Source organism: Tenrec ecaudatus, chromosome 9 (assembly GCF_050624435.1).
Source record: "Tenrec ecaudatus isolate mTenEca1 chromosome 9, mTenEca1.hap1, whole genome shotgun sequence".
NCBI lineage: Eukaryota > Metazoa > Chordata > Mammalia > Afrosoricida > Tenrecidae > Tenrec > Tenrec ecaudatus.
Window position 1 is genome coordinate 120,778,343 of NC_134538.1, and position 25,297 is coordinate 120,803,639.

At 43.1% G+C, this 25,297-nt stretch overlaps 1 protein-coding gene across 1 annotated transcript in view; it reads left to right on the forward strand.

The window, feature by feature from the left end:
* Positions 1–25,297, forward strand: part of MAGI2 (membrane associated guanylate kinase, WW and PDZ domain containing 2) — a 1,549,501-nt gene that overhangs the window by 1,147,049 nt on the left and 377,155 nt on the right. Inside the window, exons 8-9 of the mRNA XM_075558486.1 lie at positions 15,884–16,005; positions 17,759–17,941. Of these exons, the coding sequence (XP_075414601.1) occupies positions 15,884–16,005; positions 17,759–17,941 (305 nt within the window). The remainder of the gene's footprint in view (positions 1–15,883; positions 16,006–17,758; positions 17,942–25,297) is intronic.

Sequence of the window (25,297 nt, forward strand, 5' to 3'; positions counted from 1 at the left end):
CAGAGTCCCCAATGCCACCAGGGCTCAGGCCTAGGCAAATGCCATATTCCTACACCATGCAGCAAAGACCGTGGAGAGGGGCACCGCTGATCTCTCATCCTGGTGGAGAGATTGCAGAAATGGACACACCTAGAAGCATCATGGTCCATCATGCTCCCAAAGACAAACCACGTGTTCTCCGTTTTTTTTTTCATGAGACTACATGCGAACTTGAGGATGACGTTGGAAAGGCAAGAAGACAGTCTGACGCCGAAGGGAGTTGTTGCAGGCAGCCTCTTCGAGTTGGAGGCGAGCTCTGTGGGAGAAGCTGCACTCCTGCGTGGCCAGCACCTGGAGACAGACCTGTGGGAGGTCATGGTTGGCAACGGGACCTCCTTCTGGGGGCGGGGCACCATCTAAGGGCCAACCCTGTAGGGTAGCATGGAAGAGCCCCAGAGAGTGTCCAAGGCCGTGATGGATAAAGAGACAGAATAGCCCTTCTTCCTCCGGAACAGTACAGGCGGGGTTTGATCTTTTCGGTCAGCAGTTAAACACTGAAACTGCTCCAACAGGGCTCCTATGTTTTTATATTTTTTCAGTGTGCAAATGATATATGTTTTTGAATTCACTTCATGTGTCATGGCTACTAGTAAGAATTTGCCCCATTTTCCATCTGTGATTTGAAATTTGTGGACCAGCTCAGCATTACTCTTAGCTTCCCTGGCTTCTATCTGTAAAATGAGTGGTTTGAATTAGGTGATTACTAAGGTCTCTTCTAGTTCAAGGAAGAACCACGACACTTTATGTTAACAAGGATAATAATTGGTCATTTTCCTGTACCAAGCCTCACTTTTTTTCTTACTATGACTGATAATTTAAAGTATTTCATACAAAATTTGTACTTTTTGTCTTGCTACACAATGGCATACATTACCCTTCTATAATACTTTAATAATTTCCACTATCCTATCATTATTGAAAGAAGGCATTCTAACATGGTGAAGTATGATAATAGAATCTCCATATCGATCTATAGGAGAGAAAAAAACGCAACCCAGACATGTACTTGATATCTGGAGACATGACACAGCATTAAGTGTATCAGTAAGAAGTTGGACATCACCTTAAGGAATGGTCGCAAGGAGGAGACGAGCCCATCAGGGTGCAGGGTAGCAACGATGAAACATACAACTTTCCTCTAGTTTTTAAATGCTCCCCCCTCCCAACTACCATGATCCCAATTCTACCTTACAAATCCAGCTGGACCAGAGGATGTACACTGGCACAGACAGGAACTGGAAACACAGGGAATCCAGGACAGATGAACCCCTCAGGATCAGTGGTGAGAGTGGCACTACTGGAGGGCAGAGGGAAGGTGAGATAGAAAGTGGGAACCAATTACAAAGATCTACATATAACCCCCTCCCTAGGGGATGCACAACAGAAAAGTGAGTGAAGTGAGACGTCGGACAGTGTAAGACATGACAAAATAATAATAATAATTTATAAATTATCAAGGGTTCATGGGGAGGGGGGTTCAGAGAGGGAGGAGATAAAATGAGGAGCTGATTGTTTTGAGAATGAGGAGGGAAACAAATGTACAGAAGTGCTTGACATAATGGGTGTATGTATGGATCGTGATAAGAGTTGTACGAGCCCACTATAAAATGATTTTTTAAAATAGAAGTCAGAAAGAGGTTAAAAAATTTAGAAAGTCAGAAAGAAAAGTTTACAAATAAAAGGTCAGTCAGGATTTTTATCACGGTCTAAGAGAGATACATTTTAATGGAAATACTTTTCCTTTTTAAAAATATATTTATCAGACGGCCTCATATTTATGTAGGTGAAAGTATATTACAATAAAGCCAGCTAATTGTGTAATAAAAATACATGAGTTACCAAAAAATGTTATTAACAGTCTTCATATGATTAGCTGAAATAGGTAAGTAACATGAACTTTAAGTTGCCAAAAGAAAAGAAAATTCTGTTCTGTGGTTGAGAAATTTGACTGCATCTACTAAAGGTAAAAGAAAGGTTATTGGCTGAGATAAATCAACAAAACGAGTCTTGCATTAATTTCATCTAGAAGAAACTCATGATCAGGTTTCTTGTTTCTGAACAGATAGTAAGCACTACTTGTTGAGTTTGTCATGACCTCAGCTAACAAAGTCCCTTAGTCTAGTCATGCTTCACCTTCTCCTGCTGACATTGAACATCAAAAACTATAATGTAGTATCTTATAGATTAAAAGATCTGAACAATTGTATTTTTTCTCTTGCAATATTATTTAATAATTTGGGGTATTGTATTGGCCTCGAATTGGAGTACTGACTGAAAATGAATATATGTATTGTATATAATATTTGAGGTGTATGTATGTATATATGTGTGTATATATATTATTATGTATGTGTATATATAGGTGTTTTATATATATATATATAAAATCTTTAAGGAAGTTCTTCTTAGTCAGTGCCTCTTACTTGACCCTGAGAGGTAGGCTATCAGTTATTGAACACTTGGTGGGTGTTTGGTATATCTCATTTAATCATCACCATTCTGCTTTATGGTAGATCCTATACTTCCTACTTTACTGAAAAAGAAACTGAAACTTATAGAAACAAAATCAGCTACCCCAGACCAGGGAGTCAGTAGGAAGTAGAATTAGACTTGTAGTCAAAATCAGAATTAAGGACATTTACATTACATTATCCATTTTGAAGTTACTCTTGAATCCCAGGCTTTTAACACAGAAATAACAGATTAAAAATTAAATGCCAGCAACTCAATGCAGGCTCATTCTACAGGATAGAAGTACCTCTTGTGGGTTTCTGAGACTGACACTTTTTACAGGAGTCGAAAGCCCCGTCTTTCTCCCGAGGAGTGGCTGGTGGTCTTGAACTTCTGACTTTATGGTTAGCAGCCAATGTGTAACCAACCATAATGCCACCAAGGATTCTCCAAACTTACCTAATAGTTCATCTTAAAACTTTTCCCTATATTTTATCTCATTTGCTCTTCATGAGGAATTTCACAAAAGTAGCTAGTGGTAGACTTAATCTGGAAATGTAGTTTAAGGCCAAGTTCTAGTTTGGGCCAGAAATGGGAAAGAAGGACTCAAATGCAGTTTTAGTGACAGGCTCAGTTTTAATAGCTTTCATTCTGGAGACCCCAGGAGCTACACCTGAGATTGAAAGCACTAGGGAGTGAGTGTTGGTGGCTCCGCCTTGCCTGCTAGGCTGGAAGCTCAGGGCCCGGGTGTGACGGATACGCAGCACGCAGAGTGGGAGGCTCCTCACTTGCACTTGGACTCTGTTTGGGTGTCAGGGGACGGTTCCTCACTTTCCCTGAACGTTCTTCATGAACTGTTGCTAAACACGTGAGCTGTTTTACTTCTTATTGACTCCTTGGATTTCAGCAAATGTGCACATTACCCACAATGAGAGTCCTTTCCAACATTGGAGAAGACAAGGCATGCTTGATCTTATTGTTGTTGATTATCCCACCCTTTATCACTCACCTACGATTTTACAACTCTATGATTAGTATTCTCAAATACTGACTGGCACAGAATCATACCATTACCATAATTTTCAGAGATCTGGCCCATACTTGACTTCCAGAGTTGATAAGAACACAGAATGTAGGTAATGTAGAAACAGGACTAGCATTTAGAGACTCTGAAAAGCAGCCCTGACAGACGTTCCCTCTGGTTTCCACACCCTGTTGTACAAAGTCAGACCTCCTTGTTTCTCCTCTGTCCTCAACACCATCTCGCATCTCACTTCCTTCAGTAGGGAAAACACTCACACACTCATTTTCCATTAGAGCATATCTAGACCCTACCTATCAGGGGGTCCTTTTAAAAAGATACAACTAAGTAACCAATTACATCAAGAGAGGGTTCTGAACGTTCACTTTGTTTGTCTCTGCAAACTCGGCAGGCAATTTATAATATTGTTATATTTTTCTAGTTTCACAATGTAAAAATGATAAAATGAAAACAAGAATCACGTGGCTGAAGTATATTGCATATCACCAAACATAGCACATACCTGCATTCATGTAAGCAATTTAATTCAAAAAATCAGTGTGTACTTGTGTGAGAACCCGATCAGCCCCTTACTGTGACGGGGCCGAATGTTGTGTTGTTGGGTTTGGATTTTTTACCCTGTCCCGAGTAACAGAAAACTTAAAGCGCATGACATGTTTAGCTGAAGGGTCAGCACATAATATTTACTTGAGAAATATTAGCTCCCATCCACTTCTACCAACCGCCATGTCCCCCCTTTAATTTTATTTGAAAAGCTGGGGTTCATTCTTCAAACAACTGCTCTTTCCACACGTGGCACCTGGTAGGTAACGTTTAAATATGAACAGAAACTCAAGAAGTTTAAAAGTATATAAAATAGAATGTTTTCCAAAGTAGCCCACATTGCATCGGTCATCTTCTGTAATCAGTATGGAAAATACAAATTTAACCCAAGGCGGGGGCATAAATGAACCACCTTGCATGTGTGTTGTGGAAAGAAGCAGACAAATTATTTTAAAATTCTTCTCCCATTAAATTAACGAGAAACTATTATCTAATAGATATGAGGCTGTGCTCTTCCAGTAGTGGCATGCTTTTAGCTTACGTTGTTCGCCATATAAAGCTACAACAACAATTGTCCCAAAGTAGCAGCTTATGGAGAGCAACAATGAAACAACAACGGTAGCTACCTTTCTTTGCTCTCCCTTCTGCTGGACCACAGTTCTCACTCCCCCCCCCCTTCCTTTCACACCCTCCCAAATGCTTGTCTTCTCGGAATGCTAATCCCACCCCACCCCCTCCACACAAACCCAGATCCAACAGACCCATAGTAGTGGCTGGATTTTGAAAGGTTCTGTCCAGAATCTAGATTGCAAGCATTAGATTTTTTTTTAAAGATTCAAAGAAAAATATTTTATCTGTTGTTGTAGTTTGCATTCTAATCCCCTATGCATCACTTCCTAGCATATAGAAAGGATAGCAATATATTTAATATATAGGAGTGGTAATAAAGACTCGATTGACAAGAATAATAGTTATTAATATTTTTCTTACCTCTCAGTAATATATACAGAGACCTGAGGAGTCCTGGCTTTTAATGGGGTTGGAATTGTCTTCATGGCCTATTGACTTCCAGACTCTTGTCAAATCTCACTCCCAGGCTCACCCATCTCCCCCTGCTGTTTTTCCCTGGCAGTCTTTTTCTCACCCTACTGGATAAATCTCAGGCATGAGTGAGGTTGCCTTTCTGATTCTCCTATTCCAAGTGCCCTTAGTAACTCTATTACTCTTCTTGGAGTCAGACCATAGCGTAGTCTTGTATCTGTAGCTGTGTCTGTCATTATACAGGAGCATACAAGAGGGTGACCCCCCCCACACACACACACACACAAACAGAATTGCTTTGGGCAGAGGGGAGCTTTTGTAGTACACATTTTTCCCTCTAGGCGAGCATCCAACAACTTGCTCTGAATTAATGCACCCAGTAACATCACCTGGGAAGGCTCTCTCTGGTCACAGTGAGTTTTTTCATAAAAATTCACTCAAGCCTTGTTTTTTCCCTGTGTGTACGTGATGACCAGTTTAAGAGAACAGTGTGCAGCTGTGAAATTCTGTTTCCTGACAGGAAACATGCCACTGTCGTGACGTCGCACAGTGGAAAGGAGGGCACTGTGGGGAAACTCACGTGCACGAGTGGCTTTCTTGTTTCAAAAAGAAGGTGAAATGTCAATTGATGACAAACCTCGTTCTGGACATCCATCAACTTCCCAAACGGACAAAAACGCTGACTCCTTGTGCATTTAGAGTCCATTCCGCCAGGCCAGACTGTTCACCAAGCTTGCTATTTAGAGGTTCGGAAAGGATTGCGCAACGGTGTGCAACAAAAAAGGCCTGATTTGTGGCGGAGGAGGGACTGGTTTTGGCACCATGACGATGCACCTGCTCACACAGTGCTCTCAGTGCACCAGTTTTGGGCAAAAACCAGCATTCCTCTCTTACCCCAGTCACCTTACACACCTGACCTTGCTCTGTGCATCTTCTTTTTGTTTCTGCGAATGAAGAGGGACATGAAAGGACAGTCGTTTGACAACATAGGTGAAGAAAACACGAGGGCGGTGCTGTCAGCCATCCTAGCAGAAGATTTTGAAAAGTGTTTCCAAGAATGGAATTGCAGCTTTGACAAAAATATTAAGCATACTAGAGAGTACTTTGAAGGTGATAAGGTTGTTTTGTAAAAAAAAATTAAATACGTAACTTTGAAAAACATCCATTTTAGGAGTGGTACTCCCTCATATGTATACATAGCTTAACCATTTTTATTTGGTTCTGTAAACATAAACTATGCCATTAGCATTGTTAAATCTCATGAACAACTTATTAATAATGTCAGAACCGTTCAACATAGAGTGTATAATACATATTCTGATTCTTCCCTGCATCTCTGGACTATGAAACAACTTTTATTCATCTTTTCCCACCCAGACAAGCCCCTTAAAGGACAGGGTCCTAGACAACACCACAAATTCCCTATCTCATTGATCTAGTGATGCTCATCTTATTCTCCCAACTCAGGAATAAGTCACCTGCTCCATGGTGGAAACGTTCAAAGCTATGTTTGTCTGTGAAGCTAGTAGAGTAGTGTGTAAGACCAGGTTGACTGGAGAAACAAATCTAGTTACACTCATATATGTATAAGAAAGAGCTTTCTATCAAGACAGAATTATACAGCAAGAAAACATACCAGTCCATACGTTCGATACATAAGTTCATAAGTCCCCCTTCAGACTTCAGCCACATGCAATGATGCCTATTACAGGCCTGTGGGTGATAGTCGTGTGGATCCAACATCAGTGGAAAACATGACAGGACTCTAGTGAAGGGAGGAGAGAGGGAGAGAGAGAGAGAAGGCTGCCTCCAGAACGCTACATATCGGTGCACTTCCAAGGGAAGCCATCAGGCTGCAACCTGATAGCAGGATCAACTCCACGGCCATCCTTTTAGATGGCTTCAACTTGACATAAGATTATGTACTTGTGGTACAAGTACCATGGTAGTATTGGCAATAGGAAGAAAGATAACTCACACGAGGTCCTCACACAACACTAAGCGTCATGCTATGACTCTGAATGGTACACCCAATCTGTGACTCCCCTCATCACCGTGCTTCCTATCACCCTGTCACACTCACAAAGTCACCTCTAGTGTGTGGGATTCCTATCCTCCAGCGAGACAGAATTTACTAGTTTGAACACCTCTGTGTTCACCATCATCTTACCACCTGGCAAATGCATCCCGGCTTCAAAGGTCTGCTCATTTGCCACATCCTTTAAGCGGCTTTTCATGAACATCAGGCTAAGTTGACATTTCTTCCTCTCAATTTCAGCCCTTTCTACCTAATGCTAAATTGTTCTGGCTATTTTGGGGGTTGCCAGTTCATCCTAGTTGACCCAGAACCGTCCAGGTTTATAAGCAGACTGAGGTGTTAGGTGACCCAACATACTCCCCACTGGAGCTTAAGGCCCTTCGGTGAAGAGGTTGTGACAGACGTCTCTTCGTGTCCTTGTTTGGTAAATGAGTATTTATATACGAGACTGTTCAGTGATTGTGATGACAGAGTTAGTGGTAATTCCAGTGGAACAGTACTTGTTCTTGTCTCTGATACAGAAAGATCCTAAAATATGGAGTGCTTGCATTTTTCTCTAGGTAAGCGCTGTTCTGTTTCTCGGCTTATAATGTGCTGCTTTCACAGAATCTAGAAACAAAGGTTAAAATGCCTTTGATATCAATGACCTCCTCTTACACACAGCAATAGCACTTTAGAAAATGTTTTATAAGAGCAAAAATAGGTGGCTATGAAATATATTTTTCAATGCATGCCTACTGGCTCTAAAATGTATGAAATTGAGTCTCTGCATCTTGTAGGTCCCAGGGGCTTCGTGGCAGAACTGACAGTGCACATTTTCATTACTGCTATGAGTAAACTATCAAATTTTCCATGACATTAGTAAATAATAGTGGCTCAGTGACATATTCCCTTGTGTGTAAAATGTACATCAAATACATATGACAGATCAATCTCTTCTTCAGTAAATAATTAGCATTACTACTAATGCAAAGGCGGAAGCGCATTTATTTGAAAATATACCTGCATTTTCCTTGGGAAGTAGAGACTAGGATCTCTAGTTTAGATTGCTAGCTTTATTTCAATGTTAATATCTGGATTCCCGTCTCCTCTGAGTGGTCTATGCCCAAGTCAGCACCCACATGGTCAGGAAAGTGGATGAAAGAGACGCCCGTGAATGACCCAGTCTTCCCAGTCGCATGCACAAAGCAAACTCACATGCCTCTTAGGTCCACTAGGAAATCATGAATGGACTTCCATAGAAAGAAAATTATCACCTAAGTGTGAGACTGGGAGGAAATTTTTCAAAAGCCAAGATTAGAGTCAATGATTAAATTATTGCTTTATTTTAAAAAGCCTCTACATATAATTGATTTAATTTTTTCCATTTATCTAAAGATCACATTTTAAAATAAAGTATATTTAAAAGAGTAGACTTTAAATCCCATGGGAGAAAGATGAGGATTTCTACTATTCTAAAGAGTTACAGACCCAGAACCCACAGGGGAAGTTCTGCCCTGTCCTATAGGGTCACCATGGGTTTAAATCCACTCAGTGACAGTGAGTTGGGTTTGGGGTGCTTCAAATTAGCACTGTTAAAGTTTGGCTTTTCAACAGACGATAAGGCCTCCGTTGCACTCTATAATTCCTGGGTTATAGATGGCCCTGTTTCAGTGTTGTCCCTGCTGTGTCTATTTGCCCCCTCTCCCTCCTTAAAGCCCTCGCTGCAGTGGCTCCCAAAGAGTATTTAAGGAGCAAATATTTGATGAATCGTGATCGCCAACACTTACTGAATCCTTGCTGCAAGCCAGGCTCGGTTCTCAGTGGCTTGTTCATTTTAACTCACTTGGTATGCCCAAGAACTCTCTGAGGTATCATGTTTATCCTGACTTTAGAAATGTGGAAAATCCCTGAAGTGCAGAGACCAAGTGACGTGCCCAGGACGCAGTGGAATTAGACTAGGAATGCAAACAAGGGAACTGCAGCCACCAAGTACCCGATTACGTTACCCTGCCTGCTGGGGAGACTGTCAACCCTCGAACAAAGGTTATTGTCTGATTTGTTTCCAAAGAAGGAGGTAGCTCCGGTTCCACTTTTCCAGAATCGTTATTGGAAAATGCAACAGCCTCCTCTCCAGGCGTGCGTTGCAGTGAGTATAGGACCAGAAGTGTGCAGTGCACGCTTTGGCCTTGCATTGGTCAGGCCAGCTGCACCCAGGGGTTCGGATGTGAAAACCTACAGACGTCCCGGACCACGCAGAAACGTGGGAGCTGACATTGGGGCCAGAGCCAGCCTGGGGAAATCCAAGCACCCAGGAAATTCATGCTTTCTGATTCCATTTCTGGGAACTCCCAAAGGGGCAAGATGGTGTAGCTGACCCCCTAACCTCCAAGGCCATCCTCCTTCTCCTGTGCCAGGTGACCACCTCTCCGATGCCCCCACGTGCCCTGCTCCACAGGAACACCTTTCTGTGGTAACACAAGCCAGCAGACACTGCTGCTCAGCCACTAACAGCTAAATCGCTCAACTCTCCAATGGGGCGGCTGCTTCTCGGTCATCAGAAAGTCTCAAAAGAGTCCCAGCAGTGAAAGGGCCCCTGCGTCTTTGCCGAAATGTGGATTCGTTGCATGATCTGAGCTGTCCCTGAGTTTGACATCTTGTCTGACCTGACTGCCGCAGTACGTGTTCTACGAGAGAGTGAAGGCTGAACCGGGGAGAGCTAGCACCTTCTGTGCAGGCTTGCCTCCATCCTCGCGCTGACTCAACAAATTTGGGCTGAGCATTGGTTAAAGCACGCCTGGAAGCAATCGAATGGAGCTACCACCCTGCCCCTTCAGGAATAACTGATCTGTGGCACAATCTTTGCTCAAAAGTTACTCTCACGCCCCTCTTGCACGTTGGCCCAAGAAGATTACTTTCTAAACTGTTGACCATTTGAATGGTGGCCCTGTGGGCACAAAACACATCACTCAAGGCTGTGTACCCAAAGCACCCTTTCCTAAAATCCCAGGGGAGGCAACGTGGGGAACGGACAGAATGCAATAGAGATGAAGTACTAAGGTGTCCGAGACGGTGGCTCTGAGAAGCCCCAGGGAACCCATCTTCTGCACACTGGGGGGCTCAGATCTATCGTTCCCCTCTATTCCACAGTGAAGGAGGTGGCGATCAGAAAGGACGCTGACCTGGTGTTCACCTTGGCAATGTAGCCTCAAAACGCGTGCATCCAACTATTTCTTCTCTTCTGTGCCTGTCTGAAACCTTTGATGGCACCAACCCTCCTTCTGAAGCAAAATAACATTTCCTCATACTCTTCCCTGAGACTACCTATGGGGACAAGATGCTTGGTGTGTTTTCCCAGGCCAGGGATTCCTGATTCCCTCCCTTTCCACACTTTCCCAGCTTCTAACTCAGGATATCCTGCAGCCCCACTACCACAAGCATAACTGTCTGGGAAGGCCCTACCTGAATCCAGGATTCAGATCCAGTTGACCTAGGGTAGGGCTTGAGTGCTCTGTGTTTGGGGGGTTTGGTTTTATTTTGTTATTTGTTTTAAACCTGCTCAGGTGCAGCCAGAATTATAAGCCACTGCCATGTGTGAGCCTGTTGTAAGTGTCTAATCCATGTTGAAAGGAGAGTCTTTGGCTTCAGGTCGGTGAATCCAGGGCAAAGATAGGAAGCAGTAGAATGTCATCCTTGAGTATCCTGGTCCCTCTGTCATTCCCAAAAGGAAAAACCTTTCCTTCTGTTCATGGAAAATGGCATCAGGATATTACGGCTTCTTATGTCTCTGACCCACTTTGTCCTTAACACTTAAAGATTAGTTGATCAAATATGCCGATCATTTAGATACCAAAAAAGAAGTAAGAGGCCTTGGGTAGCTTTTCAGGCTCATGTTCTGCAGGGTAGCTGTTTGAGATAGTTAGTAATTATCTCACAGAAGTGAAACAGTGAGGATGGTGCTGGCATTTGTCATTCACATCCTTTGTTCCCATTGTGAGACCCTTGGATCCTTGCTAAAAAGCCTTGAAACTATTCATTTTGTAAATACATACAAGGAAGACAAGACTGCCCTATTCATCCACAATCACATTTCTTTGTGATCGGTCTTTTAGAACTTGGGAGAGTTTTTTAATAAAAGACTCTTAAATGAATGACTTCATTGGTGACCGTGGAAATATTCTCTAGCAATTAGCTTCGCATACTAAAGCTATATCCAGCTTCCGCTGTTTGACCCTAGGCATGACAGAGGAGTTATTGGAATTTTCCTTGCTGTGAGCTCTAGAAACCCACTTGATTGGTGAAAGAGAGCTTAGTATCGGGTCTCTGGAGCAGGTGGCTGCACGGTCCCGGGCTAAATAAATCATCCCATGCAGGTGGCGAGCTGGAAGAACCCAACTGAACCACAACGTTCTTAATGTGATTGTTTCCCAAAGATATATTTTTAAGGATAATTTTGAGTATGTGTTGAACCATGATTAAAACAGAAATCGAACATCCAGGAAATGAGGAAATTCAGCACAATCTGACACTCTTTCTGGCTCTAGTCTTAAAACGTAGTCATCTGTGTTTGAAAGTAAATGTCTTCAAACATACATTCATCAGTGAAGGGTGTAACTCAGTAATTATTGTCTTACACTCTGTTAGATCTGACTTTGCAAAAAGGGGTAACACATGGACTCCCCATGGAGAGAGCATTGTCTAGGGAAGTAAACCAACATGAAAGTCCATCATTAAGACACAGCATTAGAAGACTGCTATCTGAACAAAACAAAAAAAACAACGCACACCCACTGCCATCAAATCAATGCTGACTCATAGTGACTCTGTTTGGTAGAGTAGCATTGCTCTCTGGCGTTCTGAGGCTACAAATCGTTTACAGGAAGAGAAAACCTCATCTTTCCCCTGGGAGTGGCTGGTGACCTTGCAGTTAGCAGCCCCAGGATCACCCACTACAGAGCCAGGATCCCTTCATGATGGAATATGTGTGAAACCATTTCAGGTGGTGTGTACTACATCACCCACAAAAAAGAAAGAAAAGCAATCAATTGCAACCCACTGCTAAGGAGCTGATTCCTGCTCAGAGTGAGCCTGTGTGGGATTTCCAAGGCTCGGAGTCTCCACGAGAGCAGACAGCCTCATGTTTCTCCCTCGGAAGATCTGCGTGGTTAGAACCTCTGACTCCGCTGACACCAGCAGGAGCAGCAGGGGGCTTATTATATCCTTGAAACATCATGATTTAGGGCCCAGTGAGAAATCGCTCTGCAATTTTAATAACAAATACTATGGCCTTCTAAACAACTAACGTGGTTTATCTTCTAAATATTTTGAACAATATAGCCCAATCCTCTTTGGATTATCTGCTTAAAAATTCAGAGGTAACCTTGCGATTTATACCAAGTAAACAAACAGAACTCTATTGTTACCAATATTGTCTAGTGGCCTCCATCTAACTTGATCCTGATTGCTGTTTACTTATGCTGTTGTCCTTAGAAGGAGCTCCATGAGGGATGAAGTCCTGTTATGGGGTACAGGCTGAGTCAACCTTGAAAAGAGTATCCGGAGGGAAATAAGTCAGTCACAAAAGGATAAGCACTGTTATTATCTCACTTATGAAACAGAAAAGTATACAGAAGCCAAAGCCTATTAGTGACTTCTCCAGGACAGAGACGGGGAGATACTCTTTAGGGAGACCATAATTTGGACAAGGACAATGATTTCATTACATGAAGAATATAATCAACGTTAGTGAATTATACCTGTCAAAATGGCTGAACTTGGAAATGTTTTATAATATATATGCAGATGTTTAAAGGGTGCCTCCGATCCTCTTCACAATGAGGTCGAGCATCCGAAAATAAAGAAACTGACTAAGACAGGGAGATTTGTGAGGGCCAGGGGAAAGGATGCATTCTGGGAGTGTACGAGGGAGAGCTTAAAACACTCCCTGCCACCGAGTTGATTCCAGCTCCCGGCAAACTCATAAGACACAGGGGAACTCGCTGTGTGGGTTTCTGAGAATGTCACTCTTTCCAAAAATAAAAAGCCTCCTCTTTCTCCCATGGATTGGCGCTGGGTTCGAACTGCGGAGCTTGCCAGTTAGCAGCCCCATTATTAGCCCCTGTGCCTCCAGGCGTAAGGGACGGAGCTAGGTGGGTGGATCGACAGAACATCCATTGCCTTGGTGATGATGGTAGTCACCACAGCAGCACCATAGGACTTACAAAGGATGACTACACTTGCAATACAGAGTCCTTCCTGTTTATCAGTGCATTGCAAACATTCCTTCTCTTACCTGTACAGCAGCCCGTGAAGTGGATACTCATGTCCTCATGTTGTAGATGAGTTTACAGATGCTTAGAGGGCTTAGTAATTTGCCAAGGAGCTCCTCCAACACAAGCTGCCCTGCATTGAGCTCCGTGCACTGATCTACCGGCTATCACCCACCAAGATAAGAACTGTGATGGGTGTTGCCTATCAGAGCGCCTTCAGGTGCCTCTGAAGCAGGGTGGATGCGGTGATGCAGCCCCACATGAAGTTAGAGATAAGTAAGGGCAAAGTCGGGAATAATATGTCGTCCGGCAGCAGGGTGAGCCCAAAGGAGTTTCCCAAGGAACTTAGATGAAAATGGAGGAAAAGAGAGAGAGCCTTTCAATTCTGCTTCTTCCAAAATAAAAGTCGAGAGGTGCGGTCACAGTGTGTGGAGCGTGGAATCCTTGGCAGCTCACAAGCGATTGTTCATCCCACCCCCAGATCTTAGTGACTTCTCTGATGCTCAGGAACATTACCGTGGCAGACTAGTCTTCACAGAAATATTTCACATGGAACCAAGTCTATGTAAACTACATCCATGTGAGTTTTACTATTCAAGAACCCTGTGTTAAGCATTTCTCTCCAAGGCAGTACCAGAGGCTCAGGCCTCCCAGCAGAGTCTCTCCAATGGGCTCAGCATGCGATAATCATGGTAGTCCTTAAGACGATGGGAGGGGATGGTAATCACCGTGAAAGCTGCCAGCAACGCTGGAGTGTGACTATAGTGGAAACGTGTGCTGCCATTCATTACTTCACTCCATTCTCACGACAGCCCTAGGAAGACGGAAGATTGCTTCGTATTGCAAATAAAGACACCGAGGCTTGGGTGATAACGCGCTCAAGTTCACCCAACAAAAAAACAAACTCATTGCCATCAAGTTGAATTCCAACTCATGGAGACCCTTAGGACAGTGTAGAACTGCCCATAGACCAGCCAAGGGGGTAAATCTTTATGGAAGCTGCCCTTTCATTTAGTGGTCAAGTGCTTAGCCCCTGTGCAACCCAAGGTCCTTGCCCTGAATCACACAATCTGTCCAATATGGTAGTGCAGGAATTTGAATCCAGAATTGCAGGCAACGATCCTATCCTGCTTCCCTTGAGGGACTCTTAAATATGGCAGTCGGCCCAGCATGGTTCTGTCAGGAATTATTTGATTTATGAAAACAAACCATTGGCTCTTGAGATTTTGCTTCTTTTGTGTCCTTTCCGTTGCGTGCGTGAGGAGAGAGCAGAATGAATGATCTGCTGGAGTATGCATGTTTGTGCTTGTGTGTGTATGTTGCATAAGTATGGACTTGCCAAACTGAAAACGTGGATTGAGAAGAAAAGGTCCCTAGCTAAGAGATGAATTTTAACAATGGATACAAACCTCAGCTTTTCTACTCATGAGGGATGTGATTAGGACACTTCACTCAAACTATCTGTGTGACAGTCTCTTTGTCTTTAAACTGGGAATAATCAGAATTCAAGACTGGGTGGTTCTGAGGCCTAATTAGGGAAATTATGCATATAGCACCTGACATAGTGAATTGCCATTTTATCTTCTACACCTCTCTCCTTTTCATGTTCTCGTGCCTAAATTCTACAAAGACCAAAACCCAATGCATCACCAGCCATTTTGGGGGGTATCTATAGCCTCAAGGGAAGGACCAACATGGAAGCTGCCGTTGCACAGGGTTATTGGGCTCCACCCTCCAGACAAATGTGCCCTCGGCACGTCAAACCGCGTGATACCAGAATGTACGTTTTGTGTATGCAAGAATGTGATACAAGGACGAATCATTTTCTGATACCCCAGGCCTTTGGTTTCGGTGAGCCATGATTGCCCCGAACCACTTCTGCGTCTGACCTCTGCAAGCACTACTCGGGTACAAAGACTCCACCCCTCGTGGGCTCCAGTGTCTGCAGCTGATGCCTAACCGCCAGAGGCCTAACTTCCACCAGCATATTTGTGACTCTTTCCTCCTGGATCCCAGCCCTTTCAAGTCTGCCTGATTCAGAAAGTGTGACTGTCCTCTCAGTGCTACACCCATGAATTTACCTTCCGGGTTTGATGTTTGACATGGGGACTTGCTAAGTTGAGATAATAAGTCTTTCTTTTAACATCCTTCAGTACTGATTTCATTTGCCGACCATTCTGTTTTCATCCATCATATCCATCTCAGACTAACCGTTGCCCAGAAAACAAAAGTATACACTCTTCTTGGAGCTGAATCACCCATAATTTAAAGCAGTAACACACGGCAGAGCCAGTGAGAAACTGGTGTCGTCCCAAGTCCAGCAGCAGCAGAGACCTGACCCGTGGGGAAGGCACTTGACTGTGATCAGATAAGGTGCCTGCGACAGGCCAGCTCTCTGTAGACCCATACATATGTTCCCTAAAAGGACTTTGTCCCGGCCTTACCTTAATGTGAATGGGTTTTTTCCCTTTTGTTTTTCAGCCACATAAATAGAAGAACGCAGTTCGAAAACCCGGTCCTGGAAGCAAAAAGGAAGCTACAGCAGCATAACATGCCCCACACGGAACTTGGAACAAAGCCCCTGCCGGCCCCAGGTTTCCGAGGTATTGCCCTGCGCCTGCCCGCGAGGGCTCCCTCCCCAGGGGAAAGGGTCTCTCCACTGGCCTCCTGAGAAATGCCCTTAGCTTGGACCAGGCCAAATAATTGATTTGCTGTCCTCACCGCCCCCTCCTAGCAGGAGCTGGGCATCCTCCCTGTCTCTCACCCCGGCATTTAGCAACCAGAGACTACGTTGAAGCCCGGGGCAGTGCGTGACAGGGATTGACAGGATGTCCCCAGGTGGAGGGGAGTGGGGTTTGGACAGTGGTCCTGTCAGCTGCAGGGATTCCTAGATACTCAATCGTGTGCTCTTGAAAGACCAAGCACAAGAATGAGGCTTGTTCTCCTCTGTGACAGCGGACAGCTCCCCATCGCCCTTACATAGGCTCAAATCCGCCTGCCCCCACGCTGCCCGGGAGAGGTCGAGGATTTTCGCACCATGCACTGCGGCACCATCCTAATGACTGTGAAGGTCTGCTGTGGAGATACTCTCCGGGCAGACAGTACGTGCAAAAAGGAAGAGGGGCTGCAAAGACGATGCGCAGTCTTGGTGTCTGTTTTAAGGAAACTCTGTCTGTTTCTTCCTGGAGCTCTATGGACATGTGAAGAGATAACGTACAACTCCAGTCTGATGGCTTATTGTTTGGCAAACCACGTACGCCAAAGCATCTCTCTCAAAATGCAATAGCCACTAAAAAGCATCTTGCCAGAGACAAGATTTTTTAAAGCATGTAGTGTGTTTAGCGATGCATTTCTCATAGCTCATAGCACAAAAAGCATAACTATAACAAAATAGTGGACAAACCCCTTTGAAGGGGTTCAGCTTCTATACTGATCACGGAGGGAAGGGATTGAAATGTGTCGCTATATTGTGGCAGAATGTTTTACCTTTACACTCATCGTTGCTGTCTAGAAATAGAAGGCTTGCTTTTTTGCTCATATCTTAGAGTTTACTAAAAACCCTTGAGTCCGTGGATGTGGATTTATCTAGTGAATCTCACAGTGCCTCACTTTCGAGCAGGAAAAGTAGAAGTTAACTCCATCCCAAGTCCGGGTACTCTTTCTACATAATCTGGCAAGGAAAGATGTGCTCGTGTCCCCCCGTTTTCTTATACCTGCACATGTCTCAGTGCTGCGCTCCTACTATTTTCCGTGAGGGAAACCCTGTCCAGTATTCAGGACTAGTCACTGACACTTGCCTCCTGCTTGGAATCTGTCAGAAAACAACAAGGACACATCCAGAGGTGTCTGGATGCTTTGGGTGGTTTACCCGAAGGTTCTAATAACCTGTGGATTCCTGGCTTTTTAAGTGTCCGCCCAACACAAAGCCTTTGTCTTCCAGCCAGTTGCCACTCAAAGCAACACTGCAGTGCAGAGTACAACTACCTCGCCGGGGTTTCATCTCAGAGTCAGCAGACTGCCTCGTTTTTCTCCCACAGAGCACGTGGTGGGGTGAACCGCTGAGCACGTACCCACTGCTCCACCGGGGCGGGCCAATTTACTCAATGGAAACTCACTTGAGTAGAGTCTCTCTCCAAACCAGGCCGCCTTCCACCTTTTCCTAGAAGCTCAGGATGCTCTGCATCTGCAGAAGGCACGGAAAGTGTTTGCTCTGGTCGTGGCCACCACCTGCTTGCCTGTACCCTGTAGGACGCCCCCATGTGGCCCGGGGATTGCTGCTTGGCTGGCTGCCTTTTGCTTGTGAGAGAACCCGCCTTGAGTGTGCCTTTCCTTTTTAACTTCTATTGGCCGGTTTAGAAAAGCCACTGTTCACCCGGGATGCCTCCCAGTTGAAGGGGACGTTCCTCAGCACCACCCTGAAAAAGAGCAACATGGGTTTTGGATTCACCATCATTGGCGGAGACGAGCCCGATGAGTTTCTGCAGGTGAAGAGCGTGATTCCCGATGGACCTGCCGCCCAGGATGGAAAGATGGAAACAGGTAAGCCCCTTGGTGCTTTTGAAAAGCACCTGAGTTGTTGTTCTGTTGCCCACCCCACCCAGGTAATTTTGAGGAACTTCTTTATATGTCTTTAATTTGAAAATGAAAACTTATCCGTCCCCCCCACCCCACCCCACACACACACTTGGAGTATCAGATTAAAATTATTTGGGAGAAACTCTTGGTATCATTTGTGTGTCAATTTACGGACCTTCCCTATTAGTTAGATTCCATGAACTCGTGAAACTGACATTTTCCTAATTTGTTTCCAGTATTCCTTCTCAGGGGTGGTCTCACATGATAAATTATCTAGGGACAATTTTTTAAATACACATGCCCATCTCACAGAAAACTGTAAAATGGGCATTACTCTTTGGATGTGCCCACGTTTTGTTTTTATGATTTTTTACTTCTAGTTTCTACATATTGATTATCATATGCAATTAGTTGGATGTCTATCCAAATTATAATTGAAGTATATTTCATATGAAAATACAGAAACAGCCTCTAAAAGGTGATAAAATATGAAGAAAGGTGTACTGAAATAGAGGCAACTGGAACTCTTTCTGATTTCACAGTTTCATTTTAAATTATTCTACCTTGCCCAGGACCTTAAATAAGCTCCATACTTATAATTATTAGTTACCTTACCTGAAAAATGGATGAAGAACTTAAATTTTATCTTCTATATAAGATAATCTGTGTGTATTTATTTTTGTAATGTCTGAGAAAGTAACTATGTGCAAGGAAATAAAATATGTTACTATTTTCACAGTTTTTTTTAATCAATGAGTCATTGTAAACACACAAATTAGAAAATTACTATTGCAGAAATACCATAGAGTAACAGCTGAACTGTTAGCCACAAGGCTGGTGATTTAATCCCAGCAGCCAAACCTAAGGAGGAAGATGAGGCTGCCGGCTCCCTAAAGCTGACTGCCTTGCAAACCCCGCATCTCAACTCTGAGTTGAAGTAGACTCGGTGCAATGGGGGGAGGTCTGTGTTTATAAACCACTCTTTCTAGGATTTGTAAGTGTTTCATGTAGGAAAAGAGACAATATAAAATTGCAGTCTTCATTTTACATTTTAAATTTTAAAGTCACTACTGCTAGGACACCATTTATGAAACTATTCCTCTTCAAATGATTTTCAGTTTCCTAATGAGTGTATTTCTGAAACCACTCATCATTAACTAGTACTCTGTGAAATCAAAGGTACAGTTCCTTAAAAGTTGAGGTGAGGTGTTAAAACTAACTCATTGCATTTTCAAGCACTAGTTTTTACAACGCTAAATTAGGGAGAATGCGACTCAATTGTTTATCTAGGGTGCTTTATTCAGCATCTGTACCCTCATGCTGCCCTGAAATTACAAGCATCAAAAACCTCAAATTAAAATCATTCTAATTACTACACTTAGAATAAGAGGAATTATGGAGTCAGCACCGTCTTAGAGGAGAGAATGGATCCCCAAAGCTGTTGAACCTTGGGGAATATGGATACATCTTATTTCTTTTCATAATAATCCATAAACCCATTTCCATAAAGTTGAGTCTAGTGAACCTGTACATGTTTTCTGTAAGTCTTTACAGGTGCAGATAGCCTCATCATTCTCAAGGGGAGCAGTTGGTGGATTTGAACCACCAACCTGGCCATTAGCAGTTCAACACTTCTCCAGGAGGGCTCCTTTTAACCAGGGTTCATTTCTCATAATAAAGCACCTACTTGGGGGTGAAATTAAAAGATTAAGTGCATGTTGAGGACAAAATTAATTTTTGTTTTTATAATGATTTCATGTCTAAAATAAACCTCAATAATTAACAACAATACTAGATACTACAGATGTGAAAGTGAAAACATTGGTGTTTAAAAGCTGAGCAGTCTCATTTGACATTGATGTGAGCCAAGAAAGACGTGCATCAAAATTTCTAGCTCTAGGCTCTGTCTCATTTAGAAAAAGAGATGCCAATAGTGTGTGTAGATGCAAAGAAATGGTCACTGTTCCCAAGAGTTGAAGTAGGGTCCTGCCCAAGAGGAAGACGGACAGATGGGGAGTTCATTCTTTTCTGGTCAGCAGGGCCTCCTGGGAAGGGATGGAAAACAGGAGAAAGGGTAGTGAGTTTCCTCTGCTGTTTTGACAACACAATATTAGTGCCCAGGGTCCCAAATAAGATTTCTTAGAAAAAATTTCCATCATGTCCAGAAACCATCTAACTTCTGATTAATAGTCTATATAGCCCAGCAGTCATTTGTGGGCATTACATACCGTAATAACATTATTTAAAGTATTTCAAAAATTACATTTAGTGTAATATGGCTTACATAGAAACCATAAATTCTGAGAGATATTTATCCACCATATTTGTTTAAAAGCATCCCTTGTTTCATAATGTTTTGCGTATTTCCTAAGGCTAATTTTTGGATCAAGGCTTATAGTTTCAACATACTTGCATGCAAAGAGGAAAGCTGAACTATTCATGAAATTGCCCTGTCATCAGCGGATGACTTATGATATAAGGCACAACCTGTTACTTAATTTGTCCTCTTCTAATATTTTCCATTTTATTATGAAAATTATAAGGAACTACCCTGAGATGTCAGTATCCTGACATCCTCTAGTGATGTTTGGTGTTGTCAAGTCAGTTCTGACACATTCTGACTCTGCATACAACACTATGAAGCCCTGCCTGGCCCTGTACCGTCCTCACAGCTGACGCTATGTTTGAACACTTTGTTAAAGCCATGGTGAGAAATCGATCTTATGGAAGGTCGTGTTCTTTGATGACCTTGTATTTAGTAAGCACGATTGTCCTTCTCCTGGAGAACGATGAGGCTTTCTCCTCCCATAAAGAGTGACAGTCTCCGATACCCCCACACACAGTTCCACTCTGTCCCAGTGAGTCAAAATCAACTCCAGAGCCGTGAGAGCAAGAGTATGTGCTTCTATAGCACTGGTTCTCAACCTGTGGGTCGCGACCCCTTTGGGATCAACCGACCCTTTCACAGGGGTCGCCCAATTCATAACAGTAGCAATGTGATAGTGATGAAGTAGGAACAAAAATAATTTTATGGTTGGGGGGGGTCACCACAACATGAGGAACTATTTGAAAGGGTCGCAGCATTAGGAAGGTTGAGGACCACTATTCTAAAAGAACTAGTCTTTCTAAAGTACATGAGATGATGTCTGACCAGCCTCGCTCTAAGAGGTATTCTGTCTGAACTTCCGCCAAGATTGATTTGTTTGTTATTGTGGTAGCCCATAGTAATTTAATGTCCTTCACCAACATTATAAATCAACACTAACACTTCTCCACTCTTCCTAATTCATTATTCGCCTTCTGCATGCATATGAGATGCCATGGCTGCCAGCCAGGCACACCTGAGCCTTCAAAGTGACACCTTTGCTTTGCAACACACGCAGAAAGTTAATGAGTGAGATAAAGTGTTTGGTTTCTTGACTTCTTCTTTCTATCTTTTAATGTGGCTTCGAATCCATCTGATCTCGGCTCTGCTCTGTGCATGTGTGATGTCCTCTATGTCAGTCATCCCACAACTCATCTGATTTTTGGCCGATTAACTCTGTTCTTGAGGTGATATATACTCAAGGTTGTACTTTAGCCCTCATGGGTTCAATTTTACTTTTCGTCAGTTTTAACTTGAACTTGCCTAGAAATAAGTGATAGATGGCATGACTGATGATAGGGAACTCTTCCACTATCTCTTGCCACAGACGTAGATAATTTGATTCCTGTATGTTCTATCCAGTGAGGTCTATGTGTACAGTTTCTGTTTTTGTTGTTTGAAGGGGGTAGTTATGAAGAATAGGTTGTTAGTCTAGCATTTTTAGTGACATTTTTATCAACAAAGCTGTGTTTTTCTGCTCTTTGTTTCCAACTTTCACATCCCATTTAATTTGTTTTGTAATTCCTTGGCGATCTCCATGTGGCTTAGACTCAGTCTTCTCCCATCACTGCTCCCCTCGTTTGTTCAATCTCTCTTGTTTTTGTTGTTCGTCTTGTTGTTGTTTGTTTTAACACTGTCTTGTGGTTTGGTTGAAAGTTTACATAGCAAATTAGTTTCCCATTTACCATTCTATACCATTTTGCTTCATGACGTTATTTTCAGTCCCTTCCATGTAACAGCTATCAACGCATCCTGATCGCATGTTTGATCAATTTCAGAATACATCAATTCATAAAAGTATTTGATTTCTTCATCTTTGGCATCAGTGGATGGTGCATATAATTATAGTACTATTAACTGGACTATAATCCCAATAATCCATATAGGTATGTGGATGTTATCACTGACAGGAGTTATACTCAGGATAGATCTTGAAATATTCTTTTTGGTGACAAATGCAACACCCTTCATTCCTGACATAGTATACCATATCATTGCCTCACAATGGCCAATAGCGATCCACTGAGCTCACGAATGCCAAGGTATCTCTCTATCTGTCCAACGTGATTTTTTTATAACTTCCAATTTCCCTAGATTCATACTTTCTACATTCCACTTTCTGATCATTAGTAGTTATTTTCAGACATTTCTTCTGATTTGGAGTTGTGCCACGTCAGTGGAGAAAGGCCCCAAAAGTTTCCCTCCGTTCACATCATTAATTGTGGCTCTATTTTGAGTAGGTAGCTCCTTCCCACTTGCACTTTTAGAGCCTTCCAACCTGAGGGGCATATCTCTGGCACTAGATCAGACAATGTTCGTCTACTACTCACTGGTCAGTGTTTAGAAGCAGATAGATTGCCAGCTCCATCGTGGGTGAGCCCGCTGAGATTTGAAATACCAGGGTCATGTCGCTTCTGTTGCTGTTGTTGCGAGTGTCCTGGAGCCAGTTCTCGCACACAGCATGGTGCGATGGAACGCCACACTGTCAGGCCCTGGGCCATCCTCACAACTCCCACCCTGGGGAGCCTGTCGCTGCGGTCACTCTGTCAGTACAGCCATTAATAGTTGTCCCTTTACCAAGCACGATGCCCTTTTCCAGAGACAAGTACCTCCTGGTAATATGTACGAAGTACTGTAAGTGAGGTCTCACCGTCCTTGCTTCTAAGGAGCATTCTGACTGGACAGTTTTTGACTGGTTTGTTTGACAATCCACGGTACTGCCAATGTTCCACATCAACATCGTAATTAAAAGCACCAATTCTGTGGTATCCCTTATGCTATGTCCAACTTTTACATGCATATGACACGATTGAAAGGACTCGGGGAATTTTCAGGCACACCAGCGTCCTCAAAGTGACTTCTTTGTTCTTCAGTGCTCCACAGAGGTCTAGTTCAATGCCACCCTTCATTTGACCTCTAGACTGCTGCTTCCATGAGCATTGATTTTGGATCCAAGCAAGATGAAATCCTTGACAAATTCATTCCTTCCTCCATTTACTACACTTCTATCTGCTGGTCCATTTGTTAGTATTTTGTTTTCTTTACATCGAATTTACTTCCTACAGTAGGTGCAGTTTTGGGGGTTTGGGGGTGTTGTTTTGTTTTTGTATTTTCACCAGCAAGTGCCTCAAATCCTTCTCACTCTTATCAAGCAAGGTTGAATCACTAGCATATCACAGATGGGCGATATTAACAACCAGTGTACCGCTTCCAGCACTGCAACACGTAAAGTGACACGTGCAATAAACTGAGAGATGAGTGATGGGGACACTTTTTCTCTCTGGCATTTCATTCTTTAAGCAGACATAAGATTGACTTTGTGACAGTAATTTGAACATGGAGATTTCTATGCCCACGAGGCATGTTGGTGGTAGTTAACACTGAGTCGGCTCGGTGACCTGCAGTTCAACAAAACAAAGCCAGGTCCCGCACCATCTTCTCAGCATGGGTATGCTCGAGTGTGTTTCCCTGGCCGCGCATGTTCAGAGAGCCTTCCAACTCCAGGGACTCACCTCCCAGCACTAAATCAGACATACCCAATAGGCTTTCGCCGGCTTGTTTCAGAACTTGGTAGCTTGGCCTTTCTTTATCATCTGTCTCAGTCTAAAAGCTCTGCTGAACCCTATCCAGCATGGGAAACCTACTGGTATTTTAAACACTGGAGGTACGGCGTTCAGCTTCATAGCAACACAGGAACCACGACAGCAGACAAACTGACAGATGGGTAGGGAACCTCAGATCTACCACTCTCAAATTTCAGTAAGTCATGTTCAGAAGTCCTCACTAACATACTTTAAAAAAAACTTTCAAGGTTATACATATATGTGGTTTCCCCCCCAAAAAAAGGCATCAACATTTTTATAATGCATAAAACATCTCATGACTCTTCCCTCCCAGTCCTCCAGGTCCACATTCAAGAGGTGAGTGGCTAGTTTTTTTTTGGGGGGGGGGGGTTATGTTTCTTTTAGCAACTGCCTTCACAATACTAGTTAATGTGCTTACATTGTTATCTTGAAATAGCAGTATTGTGCTTTGATTTACTTGTATTTTTTTTTCTATTTGAGTGTATTTCCTTTTAGAAGGAAATGAAGATTTCACTCCTTTGCGCCACCCCCATTTGCCCTCCCACCTTCTCCCAGTGAGCTGGACCTGACCCCATGGCCATGAAGTACCATAGAGCCCGGGCCTTGAAGCTAACCCGCTCTAGAAGGAGCATCGAGACGCGAGGCAGTGGAGTTCCTGATCAATTTTTCCCACAAGAAATAACTGAAAACGGATTCATCCGTTCTCGACCACCAAGTTTTTACCCTACCCTTGCCTTTTTATACAAAACATGACACAGAAATTTCAAAGTAAATACGTTCAGAGTTAAATTATATAAGTTAAATAAGAAACACATGAAAAAAGTTTTTAACAGCGACAGTCTGGGCCATACCTTGGGATTGATGAGGACCTGACCTGTGGACACGGATGTGGAGAGGAGGGATGGAGAGAGAGTCATTGTTTGGAAGGGGAATCTCCTTCCATCAAATCAACTGGAGCTGCTTTTCAGGAGTTCCCCCCCTTCTTTGCCTTTTTTCACTAGCACCTAGCTGGTTTTCTCTATAAAAAAGAAAAATCTGTCTAAGGTGGTCTGCTGTTGGTGTTTCCGTAACTGCTTTCTAAAAGGGTTAACTAAATTGTCATCAACGATATCGATAACATGGTTAACCAGTTCCTTATCATGACGATTCTTTTCAAAAACGTTTTGTTAGGACCCATGTTTTTATCTAAAAACAATACAAAGAGCCACAGAAACTAAGAAAATTATAGCAAAACGCTTGGAACCCAGCTGCAAAAGGTTTAAGCAACGCATTCTAACAACGCCAACTAATGCCGAGTGACCGAAGCACGAACTGCTTTTGTTTACAAAAATCACATGCATTGCGTCGGATTTCGATGTTTTGTTCGAGCTC